Raw genomic sequence first — 16,229 nt, 5'->3', positions numbered from 1 at the left:
AAGTGAAGGGCAGAAAAATGTTTATGTTTACAACGAAGTGCTTACATATAATTCCTGAAACTTCCAGAGTTATTGGGCATACCTAGGACTGAATGACTATCTTGAAAAGTCAGCTAAAACAAATGGTGGTTTGACCATTATGAAATTCCCATGTTAACCAAATTAGACATATGGTATATTCCCATAGAAGACCTTAAGGTTATATTTAATATATGAGCTTCAAATAAAGCCATTTAATTGCCATAATTTTTAAGTTCTATAAGGCAATACCCTGATGATGTTTAACATTTTTCTTTTGCTTGAGGAAGGCTCGCCCTGAGCTAACATCTGTGCCAGTCTTCCTTTACTTTGTATGGGGGTCACCACCACAGCATGGCTGATGAGTGATGTAGGTCTGCTCCCAGGATCTGAACCCCCAAACCCAGGCCACTGCAGCAGAGAGTGCTGAACTTAACCACTAGGCCATGGGGCCCAGCCCCTGATGTTTAACATTTGAAAGGCCTTTTTAACATGTAAAGTCCTTTTTAAAGACTGCTACTTCTGCCAAGATGCTAGACTCAGTATTGGCCTGGGCTTCCTGCATAACTAAATATGTTAGATAAAATATTTTAAAAATCTCCCTGAATGTATGAAAGGAGGAGTAAAAACATTTTCATGGCTGAGTGAAGGAGGGGATCCAGAGAGATAAGCAAAAGACTAATGCCAGGAAGGTCTAGCTGGAAAGTCTAAAAGATAACTCCCCCAAAATCTGGAACTCCCAAATCTGGGACTCCTAAGTATAAGGAAGAAGGAAAATTAAGTTCCTACCACCCCAGGTAACTATACGAAAACTGATTTTCTGGAAGCTTGAGACTAAGTAGGAGGAGAAAAGCAAATATCCTCTGAAATCTCATAAGCAAAACTCATTCCCAAAGTAGGTTTGCATTCTAAATTGATATTATCAATGGTAGCCCAATAACTCAAGCAGAGAATTTAGTTTAAACTTCTCCTGAACTGTTAGTACTCCCAGACAATCAACAGAGGCAAAGAAAAATCCTTTCAAATTCATTAAAGGAACAAATAACTCCAATCCTCCACAAACTATTCCAGAGGATTTAAGAAGCTAATACAACCTCGACACCAAAACCCAACAAGCACCCTAAAAGAAGAAGAGTTTCAGGCTACTTTAACTAATGAACAGAGGAACAAAAATTCCAAACTAATTATCAATAAACTGAATCCAAGGATGGAATCAAGAATAATAGTTTATGCTCAAATTGTATTCATCCTAGGAATGCAAAGTGAGGGAATACTAGTAAATCAATTATTCTTCCTTTTTTTTTTGAGAAAGATTAGCCCTAACATCTGCTGCCAGTCCTCGTCTTTTTGCTGAGGAAGATGGGCCCTGACCTAACATCAGTGCCCATTTTCCTCTACTTTATAGGTGGGATGGCTGCCACAGCGTAGCTTCACAAGCAGTGCATCAGTCCGCACCCAGGATCCAAACCAGCGGCCACCGGGCCACTGAAGAGGAATGTGCGAACTTAACCACTGCACCACCAGGTCAGCCCCGTAAATGAATTATTCTAATTCATCATATTCAAAGGTGTAACAAGGATAACTATATCATTTCAGCAAATGCAGAATTCCTTAATCTGGTAAAAGGTATGTGTTTTGTTGTTGTTTTTTTTTAAAAAAAAGTCACCAAATAGTATAATTGATAAACAATAGAAAGCATTCTCTTTAAAACTGGGACCAGAATAAGCTAGCCCTCAGTCATAACTTGTACACAACATTGGAAGATTATCAGCACAGTAAGGCAACAAAAATTAAATTAAATTAAAAGCATAGGGATTGTATAGGAAGAAACAAAACTACATGATTATTGCAGATAATTTGATTGCCGAGGTGAAGAATATGCAGATAAATCATTTAAATTAATGAGAAACCGTTAAGGATGCTGAATAGAAAGTAAATATTCCAAAAATCAAATCCATTTCTACACAACAGCAACAAATGGCTTAAAAAAGAATTCTTATAAAAAGGTATATTTATGTCATCAAAAAATAGAAAATATATACATGAATAAATCTATCAAAACATGCAGAAAAACTTTCCAGATAAAAATGTCAAAAATTTATTCAACAGTATCAAAGAAGTCCTAAACAAATGCAGATATATACCATGTTCATGGATTAGAAAATTCAATATCATAAAAATAATTCTCTCTAAACTAACCCATAGAATCAATGCAATTCTAATCTAAATCCAAACAGCTATATTTGAAATTTGATTCAAAGTTAATACAGAACACAAATATAACCAATACACTCCAGAAGAACAACAACATGAGAGGATCTGTGATAAGAAACATCGAGAATTATCTGCAACTCATGGGATCTCAAAACTACCTTTATTTTCTTTACAAAACACAAACTGTTTTTATTTTATGTTTCTTACTTTGGTTATCTGTATCACTGTCTCTCCAGTCACTGAAGTATGTGGCCATGGAGGCATCATCTTTGACTACTCCTTTTCTGCTACAAAGCCATCCAGTTGGTGACTGGTCTCTTATATCCAACCCCTATACTCTATAACTACTGACACAGTCCAAATGCAAGCACTCATCAACACTTACCTCTACTATAACTCTAACAAGTCTCCTTCCTCCCACTTGCTCTTTACTTCCTACACCAACTACATGAGACCATCCTTTACATCCTCACTGACCTTTGCAAAATATAGCTGTAATCAAGCCAATGATCTACTTTAAATTTTCAGTAAGGCCCCTTCCCACTGCCAAGAGGATCAAGTTCACACCCCTTAACTGGGTATTAAAGATCCTTTTCCTTGCACTTTCCACAACCATTTCTTGCCAAAGCACAAACCCTCTGCTCTGCCCATATTAGACTATTTATCACTTCCTATACTTTCATAAAATTCCATGAATCTTCACAGCTTCAGCTTTTATCTTAGTTATTTGACTCTCAAGTTTTGCACCACCTTTTCTCTAGCAAAAAAAATTACATGACTTCAAGATCCAGCTCAAATGACACCTTCTCTGAGAAGCCTTCTATCCCAAACATAATTAATGCATTCTTTCCTCTGTGCTACCACAGTATTTTGTTTACTGCACATTTATATTGATAATTGAAACATATTCTTCCTGTTTTTTCTGTTAGACACTGAAATCCTCACAGGATGGCAACATATCTTATTTGCATCTTCCAAGCATATTCCTGAAACATATCAGGTGCAAAATATAGTTTGTATTAATTTACCTCTGTACAGTGCATGACAGTTTACCAAGACCTTGTGCATTTAACACTTAGATGTTTTATAGACTAAGCAACACTATCCCTATATCACAAATGAGAGAATTTAATTTCAGAAATGTTAAGTAAGCAGTCCAAGATCATATAATTAAACATAGACATGCCAAGACTTGCACCTACCTCTCCTGATCCAACATCCAGCACTCTTCGAATTCAACTACATTACGTAGATTCATGTCATTAATTTCCATTGGAGTTCTTTCTTTATTATTATAAAGCATCAAGAATGAAAACTTCCTTTGGCAATGATTTGCTTGAGAATTTGAGACTCCTCATTTAAAAAAAAACTATACTATACATAAAATAAGTTAACTTATGATGAGAAGAGTAGCTCCTTACTAGAAAATTCAGATAAACTGAAGTTTTGTGAAGTTGAGTTTTATGGCAATAATTAACAATATATATACACTTTTGCCAAGCGGAAGAATGTTTTCAAGGATAGATATAAGTGATTAGTTGACATAAGAATGTATCTTTTAATGTGCCACGTATGTAGTAAAATGCCTTAAGCTGGAAAATCTTTCCTGCAGTTTCCTTGCCTGTAGCTCTCGTTCTCTCCCTTATGAGTATTGACCTCAATATTGAAAGAATTGGACTCTCCCCATTCACTGGCCATTTTCTGCTCATCCAACATGAAAATCCTCTCTCCTATAAAAGACAACCAACTGAGCAACATTCACTTCTGATGGTAATATAAGACTAACATGTGCTGATAAGAAGAAAGGCGATGTCCACATACCTTACTCCTGTTTGGGCAAATTTTTTGACTGATGAACTGGGGTGAAAAAAGAGGGACAGGAAATTATGCATGAATTGCTTCCAAGGCTAATTTTGGCAAAGTTAAGTCTCAGAACTGCACAGTCTATTGAAGCTGTAGCCTGGTGGATGTCATGCTTTGGCTGGAGTCATGAGAAATCTGAGGTCTTAGCATGAGTGACCATAGGAGAGGTGTAAACATTTCCCCTTTCCTCTCAATGGACAGTGTAGGCCATTGGTCTTGCAATTTCCTGGTACTACTTAGAGGAGCTCTTGCTTCCAATGTCAGAGACACCAGTACTCAGAAAGCTTTAGTGCTTGAATAGCCTTAGAGACTTCCAAGCCTCAGAGACTGAGGCCCAGAAAAATCAAGGGACGTCCCCAAGGTTACACACAAATACTGCGGCAGAGCTAGTAATGGAATTTACATTTCTTGACTACTAGTCCAGTTTGTTTTCCAACTGCCATATCACTACCCACATAGAATTATTTAAAAAAAGCAAAATTTATATTTGCTTTTCAAAACCACAGTAGAATGGCGCAAGTAAAGAGATTAGACATTCACTTCATTTGTTTTATCATTTGTTTTTGCTTCTCCCAACCTGTAAACAAAGAAAAGGTCAACCATGTGCCTTTAAATGTATTTAAGGAAAAAGATATAGTGTGGAGGGCAGAAATGTACTCTAGTAGATAATGTGGGAAAACATCACAAAAAGAAGTCGAAATTTTAAATCAAACTATTTGAGAAAAAATAAATGGAAATCATGATTGTTTTTATGGAGTACTTGCAAATAATTTCATAAGTAATTACTGGTTACATCCCATCCAAGTCCATTGCCAAATAACAAAGTCTGGAAAGTACTCATTTAAAAGATGGTATGCTCTCCACAAAGCTTTATTCATCATATATCATGAGTAAAGAAAATTCCAGGAAAAATTTAACAGAATATATTTTCCGATTACCATAATTTATAATATTATCCATGTTCAAGTGCTAAATTGAAATAACTTTAGCACATAATTATGTGATTAGTATTATTTGAATTATTAGTATTATTTGTATAAAAATTATATTAGTATTATTTATATAAAATTTGTAGAAAAAATTAGTATTATTTGAATAATTATGTGATTAGTATTCAAATAACTATTTATACATAAACTATCATCTACCTACAAATGGTTAAGTTAAGACTACACCTGGTCAGGCATTGTATCATATTTCATACTTCTGTAACCCCAAGGATAAATCCACATTTCATTGACAATAAGGTTCAATAAAGGTTTGACAAATTTATGAATACTTGTAGCTTAGAGCCATGTGCTTGAGCTTAGCTCCATGTAAACATATGATTGTGAGTATGTAAGTTCTTCAAGTTAATCCAGATGGCAAATAAAATCTGAACCAGAAATTACTGAAAGACTATATAGCCAAGATTCTATTCACACATTAGTCAATGTGAATTGAAAATTGTCAATACATTTTGAGTGTATTAGGCAATTGAGTAAATAGCCAAGAGAACAAAACACAAAAAATATTTATATTGGTTACCTCTGATATCTTTCCAAAAAAAAGGTCTATTTGGGAGTTTAACCTCTCAATTGCAATGTTTAGAGGACTTGAGACATAAATGCATGTTTATATATGGCAACAAAAAGATGTTCATCCCACAAATGTTTTTATAAAGATCATCTTCCCACAAATAAGTAGTTGCAACTAAAAACAAAAAATCTTCTACTCCCTATATATTTATGCTACTGCAAATAAAAATTATACGGTGTTTACTATATTCCAGGCAAAGTGATTTTTACTTTACATTGATTTAATTCTTGTAATAATGCCATGAGGACATTAACGTTATCTCCATTTTATAGATCAAAAAACTGATGCGTAACAGGGATAAATAACTTGCCAAAAACCACACACAGTTACTACATGGTGGGTCTATGTCCATCAAACTGCAAAGACCAAGGTTTTAATAGATGCACTATTCTGCCTCCCTGAAATCTTAAAAAAACAATTTTTGAAGCCAACCCCAATTTGCAAAAATGTACCTATACAAAAAAAGAAATCAAGACTAGAAGAAGATGAAGAGAGAAACGTCATGGCAACACATGGAATCCAGAGTTCTGGATTCAAATTCTGATTCCATCACTGGGTGACAAAAGGCAAGTTATCTTAAAACACTAAGCCACTGGTGCCATTCAATATAGAAATAAGATATATTATAGGATACTTATGAAGCATGCAGTTTTGTGTCTGAAGCCATATTCAACCACTGAGCTATAATGCATATACTAGAGATCTGTTCTTATTGTAAAAATTTGAATCCTGGGACACACTGGCGGTGTACACTATAACCAATATCTTCTTTCTGTGTTTTAACTCTTGGTCACTAGTTCACCCAGCAACCTGCTCACAAATCTCTTTCCCCATAGAAACATAAAGTGAGACAAGGCCCCTGATTTAGGTCATTAACTTCCGTTACCCACTCCAGATGGCAAATCTCAATTATTCCTCCCCTGATGACTACCTGCAGTCTATACTCCACCCAGGTCTGGATAGATACTATTTCTTCTCCCGGGACTAAAACATATATATATAAGAAAAACGTCCCCTTGTTCTTAGGTTTAGAAAAGAAGGAGACAGAAAAGGGAAGCCTGTTTTACCAGATTTTGTTCTCACCCATTTGTTAGAGAACAAGCAGGAGAAGGAACTCTTCCTCCCAGAAAACATAACTCGCTAAAAACTATGATTTCTTCAAAGAAACTGTACTATAATACATATTACACATAGTATATATTTTGCATGAGACTACTCTTAGGAACCCAGACCGGAGTTTCAAGAAGTTTAACCCTATGATCTCTAAAAGCTTTCAAGCTTTTGACCTTAAGGCTTATAGACAAGTTGGGATTGAAAAAACTAAAGTTATTTAAGTAATTCTCACAGCATATTTGTTTTCTCAAAGGCATTCACACATCATTTACATACATAATGTACACTGTAAACCACTTTCCTGAATCGCCTGCATTTGAAAGGATGTTCTTCACACTCTTTATGGGCTCATAATCACGAATTCAATGAATACTCAGAGAGCAAATCTAAAGTGTGAAACAATTTAACACGCACTACACAAAATGTCAGAGCCTGTGCCAAGAACGGGACACTAATGACTGAATTCTACTCAAATCCAATTCAACTCCTGCCTTACTTAACATGGAAAGCCTGCTGTCACAATTTATACACTTGGAGCAACACACAGCAGTGTCCCCCTACACTATTTAGCATTTTCATTTGTCTCATACCTAATTGGGACATTTCATTTGTAACTTTCCACTCTTAGAAAATTCTCTTTTAGGGGGCCGGCCCAGTGGCACAGCAGTTAAGTTCGCATGTTCCGCTTTGGCACCCCAGGGTTCACGGGTTCAGATCGCAGGTGCGGACATGGCACCAATTGGCAAGCCATGCTGTGGTAGGCGTCCACATATAAAGTAGAGGAAGATGGGCACAGATGTTAGCTCAGGGCCAGTCTTCCTCAGAAAAAAGAGGAGGACTGGCAGCAGTTAGCTGAGGGCTAATCTTCCTCAAAAAAAAAATAAAATTATCTTTTAAAGGGACTAGGGTCTGCGCTGAAGTCCATGCAATTGAAATTATTGGCCTTCCTCTGACAATACTGCATATGGATTATAAAATGCAAGAATGTTGAAGACAGGATGCACGCTCACTAAAGAAAATAACAATGATGGATGCCCACTGCACAAATACAGTCAGTTCAATTGCCTTTCTTAATACATTTGTATTCTGGAGAATCAGTGTAGGGGATTTAGAAAAAGAAAGACCTCTGGAACACAGAACCTCGGTTCAAGTTCTCACAACTTAACAACTGTGATGACAGCCCAGCCACTGAACCTTTCTGAATCTCAGTTTCCTCATGTGTCCAAAACAAGAAACAATAGTGTTAATTGATGGGGATATGGTGAAGACAGGAGACCATTTAAAATATTTACTGTAAAAATACAAACCATGTTATTTTGACATGAGTCATGAAGGCACTTCCTAGATATGTGAGGTATGTGGGATCCAAGAATTTTCTCTCTTGAAAGTTCTCCATTTGGCTGTTTTCTAGTTATGCATGACGTTCTTCCCTGGGGTATTTTAAAGGTTCAACTTTCATGCAATGAGGTATACTTAATAACACAATAACCTGAGTACAAAATACCACAAACCCTCAACTACTAGGCATTTGTGGTCAAAACGATCAAGGCAGAGAATGGAGCTCCATTCTTTCAGGATAGTCGATCCAAAGAACTGATGCCAAGGTGGTTCCCAACGCTGTACAAGAACTGAGATTATCCTAATAAACACTTCAAATCCACTCATGGCCAAAGAAGGAAGCTCAAAAGACGCTGATATCAGCAACCAGGCCAGGGGCCATTCAAGGTACCCCTGTGGTACACAGTCCATGTGCTGACAGTTTAACATAGATGAACAATGTAAGGAATGAAGAAACTATTCCACTCTCTTACCCCTCCACCTCTGCCTCCCCCACCACACAAATTAAACATCATCAATAGGAAGTTCAACAACACAGAAGACATCAAATGCTGATATAAATATATGGTTGCCTCTCCATCTCCATACTTACTCCCACGATTTATAAAATCATGTAGTGTATTAAAAACTGTTGAAATGTCCTTTTTAAACACTGAAGTGAATGCTTTGAGTAGCAAACTAATACGTTAATTAGATTTTGTTTGGGAGAAACAATATACTTTGGAAGCACTTTTGACCTACTTAAAGTATAGCTTCAACTTTTTAGAATTATCATTCAAGGAAGTTTGCATTTTTTCTAATACGATCAATAACAAATGTTTTAGCTTAAACTATACATGTAAATTGCAGGAGAAGAGCTGAGTAAGACAAACACCTCCTTGGTTCACTTTCTGGATTTCATTAACACCTAATTTACAATACTTCTTAATACAAATATATAGTTGAGCTCTTTAGAACGGCTTGACAGGATTAGCACACATTTTGTAAGGAGCTGATAAAACAAGCATTCCATTAGCCAGCCCACAATGTCCCAAAATCTAATAGTCAATATCCCATTTTCAGGGCTGACACTGGCAAGAACTAAATAAATAAGCAAGGGATTCCTTCCTCCTCCTTTCTGGGAAAGAATACATTCTATTTAATTCATTCCATAGCTTTGAGGCTATAAAATTTTTTTATATATATATTCCTCCTCAAGTATCATTATTCAATAGATAACTAAAGGAAATAAACCACTAAAACCATATTGCTAAATCATTCTACTGTATCCAGGGTTGAGGAGAGGACTCTCCCCTCCTTAATTTAGGAAGGATAAATCCACAATTAATTCCAGATCTTGGAAAATGAAAGAACTTGTAAGAGGCCTCAAAATTCCCCCAGTAGAGGAAATCCTACATCCCCAGGAATCTTGCCAGGCACCTGAGCCCTGGCCTAGCCCAGGCCTAGCTGTGGGCTCAAGATGCTGCAGGGGGCTTTCCTGTAGTTCAGGGGAACAGCACAGCCCCCTTCCCCCCACCTCCCCAGACACCAGATGGTCCCAGCAGGATGTGCAAGGCCTCATTTTAAATGGATTATTTGCCTCTATCTTTTCTAAGCATTCTTAGAAAAGCTTAAGGAGGGTCCCAGTTTTAAGTATTTTAAGCAGATGGGTCTAAGGTACTATTAGAAACAACAGATAATATTCTAAAAAGAAAAAAAATGATGGTAAATCGCTTACACTCAATACTACCTATTTGAGTTCTAGAAAAATTTAAGGGCTCACCTCTTTCCAGTAAACTCAGTGCTTGAGAGGCCTAAGGAATTATTAATCTGACTAATATCCTTAAAGATAACAAAGACTATGATGGCAACTACAGGCAAGTTGAGTCTAAATTTTAAATTAAGGAAAGTTATAAAGGCTAAGATATACAAAAATAGGATTCATGCATATACAATGGGGGAAGGCAATATGGTTTCTGTAAAAGAAAGTATGCATGAACTATATTAGACTTCTACAGAAAAGTGAGCAATCATGAGAGCAAGAGGAAAAACTGTGGAATTATATATCAACTTTTTCAAAAAGCTGTCACTAGGCTCTTAAACACTTTTAACTGTTTCACTGTGGACTAAGGAGGCCTAAACAGAGAAGGTAGGGCTCAAAGAGCACCTACCAGAATGGAAACTATAAGAATTCCATGAATTTTTACACAAGCAACCTCAGAGAAAGGATTCCAGCTAGATTTTGAATTTGCAAATGACACTACCTTCGACAGAGACAAAAAATGGGAAGACCTCAAGAGATCTCAGGATCTCTTGTATATGCAAACAAAGAAACCAAAGAGAGTTTTAGAGCTGGCTTAGTCTCAGGGAATATGTTTAAGAAAAAATAATCTATCTTATTCATATCTAATAACAGGAACTGCCATTTGTGGGCCAAAAATGGATGTGGGCCCCCACGACAAGGGCTAAAGAATTACCATTGGCAAATGAAGAAGAGAATTCAAGTATACAGAATATAATGCCTTATCCATTCCTTTTGCAAAAATTGCATTTTGGCCACTTCCAAGTTGGCACCACAGACAGGAAGAGAAAAAAAAAAAGATCTGAGGAATGAAAACTAAAACAGAAGAGACTGGCTAAGAGAAACGGCTCTATGAAATGCATTTTTAACATGAGGGTTTGGCAACCTTGAGAGGTGCTGACCAAGAAATATATGTTTGGATATTTAATATCATGATGGCATAAAGTAGACATGGTGTTGAACATCAAATTCTAAAATGTCATGTCTAGGAGGCTGTCAATGAAGCTGAAAAATTCAACATTGAGGACCAAAAGAATGATAAGGTCTTACTGAAAAAACAGTGAAAATTATCCTAAGAATTAGTATACCAGGGCACCAGGACATTGGTTAAAAGAAAAGCAGGAAGAAGAATCCTTTAGGATGCCAAAAGCCTATTTCCACATAAACAGTCTTGCATATGCTACCCAAAAGGCAAATTTAATCCTGCAAGTCACTAACCTTTAACATGCTTGGATTTTTTCCAAGAAAACGAGTCATTTACTCAGAAGATGAAGTCTTTTTTTCAGGGTGCTCACACTTGTCTAAGAGGATAAGGATACCTTCTGGACTAACACTTTACCTCACCAGTGTTATCATCTTCTACCCATCATTCAAAATAATAATTTCTTCAATCTCCCTTATTAGATGTTATATATTTAACTGCCTGAGCTTTCCTAATATCCCCTTAAATACAAAAAGAGAAACGAAGGAAGAAAGGGAGGGAGGAGGAAAAGGAGGGAAGGAGAGGGGGAGAGGAGGGGGGGGTTGGGGGGAGGGTATTTGTGAATACACACATAGTTCATTTATCAGGTCTCTGCTTTTCCAGGTAATCTCTAGACAAATGTGAGAGATTAACTGGCACACTGAATTTGCCTCGGCTCTTCACAGACATTAATACTCAGATTAACACCTATTGGTACAGTATAACAAGGACATAGGACACCTCAGCCTCCGTTTGGGAATGACTTTCTGCAGCATCAGCTGCCCAATGGCCCTCAGGACCCTTCTGAACTAGAGAGAGTAAGAGAAATCTGAGTGCAAATTCAGATGACCGTACTCAGAGGAAGAAAGATAATCAGACGTTTCTTTGAATTATCTGCATCTCTGTGTCTATCTATTTACATAGAGTGATTAATTACCTATATTCCATCCTAATGGATATGGCTATATAAATCTAGATGCAGCTCTGCATCTACTTTCTCTTATATCAAAAATGTTTTTCTAAATCAAAATTCAATTAAATTAACACAAAACTTCCTTTTTGTTTTATAGTTTCATGAAATTGAAATCAGTTGATAAGTATACAAGTTATATTGTTTCACAAATATATTAAGGATGGCACAATGTTTAACAAGTTATAATTAAGAATACTTCTCCTTGGTAACATCTGCTCTTGGTTAGAACAGAAATGTGTAGATAAGGAACGAAGATCAATATTAATAATCTATAGATATTGAGAATATACTAGATACCTAATAGTGGTAATCCATCCATGTGATAAACATTAAAAATCAGTTATGACCTCTGTCCTCAAGGACTTTATATTCTAATTGGGTTTGGAAAAGATGAAACTATGTTCTTAGTCATTCACTCATGTCAGATATCAAAGTAACCGCATTTCTATTGTCTAGACTCCAGGTAAATCTGGACGAATTTCTATTGTTTGCATTTCAAGAAAGGCCTCCAAAAGGCCAACTAAGACTGCAGTGTAGTGGTTTAATGCAGCCAGACTCTCCAGCCAGGAGACCTGGAATCAAGTTCTGGGTAATCTTAACAAACGTGTGGAACCTCACCAAGCATCTGTTTTCCTATCTCTGTACCGGGAAAATTAACATATTCTACCATATTGGGCTGCTGTGCTGAGCTGAAATAATGTACTCAAAAGTGCTCTGAAACCATAAAGTTATGTTAGTCATTATGACATCAAGCCACTGTGGAGTTGGAGGATCATTAGGACTCCTTTAAGAGGAGTTCACAAAGGGCACTTTATGTCAAGGCCCTGCCCTCCCCTGTGGTCGTTGGAAAGGGCAGATCAAAGGAACCCCAGAGTCTGGAGAGCACCCTCTCCTGCTTTTGCGTAGCTGTATTTCACATAGCCGTCCTCATGTTTCTCATTTTAGTGACCTTTTTTTGACTCTTGTTTGGGATTTCAATGTACTATTTAATTTTTTTCCTGTTATTACAAATTTTATTTGTCTTATACAGTGCCAAAAGGGAGGCACTTAAGATTCTGCCACTCTTCGGCCAAGAGGGTAAGTTAAAGCCTTTCATTTCACTAAATTAAAAAAAGCAGAGTTGATAATTTAAAAAGTGATCTCAGATTTTGGGCATACTTCTCAACCAAAGAAACTTGGGCCATTCTTCTCTTTCACTGCGCACACACACACATAGAGGCATGACTCTTTACTTACTCAAGGACAGGGAAGAAAATAAGATTACAGTAATGATCCATTCAAAGTTGTTTTAGTTGTTTGAACTTTAACAGCTATGTTCAAAAATAAACCAGTATTAAAGGAAAAACAAAAGTACATGCCCACGTAGGTTCACAGAACCTGCTTCTGGACAATTTCTAACAGAAGATAAGCCTGAAACAACATAACTTCTGAAAATATGTTAGCTAATTTTTTATGCCTCTTATAAATATTCATATTTTAAGTTAATGATTTTTAAAAGTCAGAAACCTTTAATTTGTCTAGAAAACTACTTTTATTTTCCTGAAATCGGACCAATGTACACACGTGCCCTGGTTTTCTCATTTTGATAGCTGGTTGAGTCTTTCACACAACAGAGCATCAGAGTAGATGTTTTCCTAGACAATCTTTAGAAGAAAATAGTTCATTTCTACCTTACGTAAAACAAGAAAGCTCACAACTTTCACCCAAACATTATTCAAAACAAATTTCTCAATAGAAAGTATGCGTAGCGAGTTGTATAGTCCTGAATTCTGGCTGCCCTGCACTAGACACCCACCACAGCAGAACACCGTCTTGTCTTCTACCCCATCAGGAAAGGCCAAGAAACCGTGGCCTTCACACACTGAGTGTTAACGGTGACAGGAGGAAATATAAGCAAAATTGAATTGTCGGAATTCCGAGTTCCAGACTGACCAGTTTCTGCTAAGCTACTGGGTTTTGAATAAGTAACTGCAGTAAGGTGCACCAAGAAGGATCTGGTAACGCCAGCACAACTCACGTGCCCTCCTTGTCAGAACAACGTGCCATCAAAGGTACAAATTTAAAAAGGGGATTTCCAGCATCTTCCTTCATTTGTATACACCTCTCCTTCCTTCAAGCCCAGAAGAGGCTGAATAAGATTTACCTAGCTTTGGACGGGAAGCAGTCGCAGTGACAGACCGACCAACTGGAGAGGCATGGGTACTTTTGGTATTCTGCCCATTCCCTTCCTCTTTGCTCCGCCAAAGCCCAACTTCTTGAGATGGGACAGAACATGCCTTCAGCTTACAAACAACTCTACAAAGTCGGCCCAACAACCCCTGTAACCTTCCTTCCGAAGTTAGTCGAGAGTCCACACTGAATTCGGGTCACCTCAATCTCAAATCAGCAGAGCATGAACCAGGAGCTCCCGGAGCCCCGCCGGAGCCGGAGCGCGCGCTGGCGCCTTGGGGCGCTGCGCTCACGTGGTCGCCGGCCGCGGCGCGTGCGGCTCCGACCTCAGGCGGCGGGAGGGAAGCGCCGCCCCGCGAGGGAGGAGAGACCCGCAGAGGCACCGGACGCGCCGAGGGGAGGGGCGGGTCCCAGGGCGATCCGGGACCTGGGGAGGAGAAGCTGAGCTCCAGGCAGGGCCGGTCCCACTGCAGTTCCCGGGGGTGTACGCAGGAGGGAAGACACAAGTTTGAATGGGGTAGCAACCTGAAATTTTTTCTCTAAGGTTTATTTTAAATGGGCAACTGCGTTTGAATTCTAGCTAGCGTGAGAGCTTCCAAGGTCGTCACAGTCCCCTCCTTGCCTGGAACCCAAACTTGAAACCCCAGGCAAAAGAGGAAGCAAAGGTGTCCCGAGGTAGCAATTCCATCCCCACCCACCTTTTGGGGAACTCTGCCCACTCGGTCTCAGGCGAGCTCTGGGGAACCGCGCCCTGGAACAAAGAGGAGATGTTGTCCCCTCTAGATGCAGAAAGCCCACTGAGTGTTGGGATTTAAAACCTACAGCAGCCAGCTGTGTTTACGGCTTGTTTCGTTTTGCTGGGGGATGGGAGAGGAATCAGCACTCTACGACGTTTTTCCCAAACTGGGAGACGGGAGCTTGGCATCCGATCCCACTAGCACAGAACTCCAGTCAACTCGGGCCGCGGCGGCTGCCACTTGGGGGTGGGGAGGAGAGGGAAAGGAGGGGAAGAGAAGGAGGGGCGGCCGAGGGGCCGGCGAGGGAAGGAAGGAAACAGGTGAGCTCCCACCGCCACTCATCGGAAATCCAGCGCCGCGGTCCCCGGCGCGCCACCGTCCCGACCTGGAGAGGCACTTACCGGCTTTACACGGGTCCTTGTAATCTATCGTCTCCGCTCTATCCTCTTCGTTCCCATCAAAAGTGTAATCATAATCGAAGCCGGCGCAGACCCACAGCTCCCCGTAGAAAACAATCCCCGAGGCCACCAGCCACACGAGCATCCTCGGGGAAAGCGTTTCCAGCCCCATCCTCCTCCCCTAGAGGAAAAGGAGGGGACGGGACCCGGAGGTGAGGCGTCCGCGGTCCGCGTTGATGTGCGGGGCGAGGGGGACCGGTGCTCCTCTCCCTACCGGGAGGCTCCTCGGCGGGACCGGGGTGTTCAGGTGTCCAGAGACATACGGGTGCCGTCGGGACAGTAGAGAGGGCAAGAACTGCCTGTTACCCCCAGTTGCAGGGAGAAGTTGGCTAGGGGCCCGCGGGTGGGCGGAGGGCAGGTAAGGAGCTCGGCTCCCGGAGGCGGGGAGGGGCAGCCGCGGGCAAACTCGCCTCTCGCGGAGCGGGCGCTCGCAGCCTGCCAGGTCGTCCTTCTGGCGGCCGAACTTCCCGCGGCCGCGGCTCGGCGAGCGGCGCCCCGCGGGCTCAGCTGCCACCGGAGCTCCGGCTCCCGCGCCGCGCCCCCGTCGCTGCCAGGACCCGGCGGTGGAGCACGAACCGCCGCCGCCTGCGCCCGCCGCCGCCGCTCCGGGAAGATGAATCCGGTCTGCACATCAGCACATCTGAACTGAAAGGGGAGACCGAGGAAGGGGGTGGGGGGCAGGCATGTCTACGCCGCGAGACCTTAAAAGCCTGCAGAAGCCAGCAAAGCCAGGAGAGCAAAAGTGTGAGGATGTGGGGATGCACTGTTCGCCTTTTTCCCCCCAGGCTGTCTTTTTACCCTCTTCCTAACTTGGAAAAAAAAAAATCTTCGCAGCATCTAACCCAATCACTTGCATCCTGCTTACTTATTCATACAATCAGGGTCAGGATCCGGGCCACAGCCTCCTCTCTGACTTCTTTTGATAGCCTTATACAAACAAACAGACACGAGCGCGCTGACAATTCCATTTATATTTTACTAAAGATAAAAATGGATATATTATGTATCTGCGTCCGCGAACAGAAAT

General features: G+C 40.1%; 1 protein-coding gene across 4 annotated transcripts in view; it reads right to left on the bottom strand.

Moving 5' to 3' along the window:
• TLL1 (tolloid like 1) overlaps nucleotides 1-15,822 on the bottom strand; it is a 192,197-nt gene extending 176,375 nt beyond the window's left edge. The window contains exon 1 of one of the 4 annotated variants that reach the window (XM_014851443.3): nucleotides 15,146-15,822. In XM_014851443.3, the coding sequence (XP_014706929.2) occupies nucleotides 15,146-15,314 (169 nt within the window). In that variant the 5' untranslated portion in view covers nucleotides 15,315-15,822. Of the gene's footprint in view, nucleotides 1-13,981; nucleotides 14,310-15,145 lie in introns of those variants that run through there. The other 3 variants (XM_044767001.2, XM_070505031.1, XM_070505030.1) reach the window with 3 other exon arrangements.
• Nucleotides 15,823-16,229: the final 407 nt, after the last annotated feature.

This window comes from Equus asinus, chromosome 3, assembly GCF_041296235.1.
Source record: "Equus asinus isolate D_3611 breed Donkey chromosome 3, EquAss-T2T_v2, whole genome shotgun sequence".
NCBI classification, from domain to species: domain Eukaryota; kingdom Metazoa; phylum Chordata; class Mammalia; order Perissodactyla; family Equidae; genus Equus; species Equus asinus.
The sequence above is the reverse complement of the archived record's forward strand: the minus strand, read 5'-3'. Positions and strand labels throughout refer to the sequence as shown.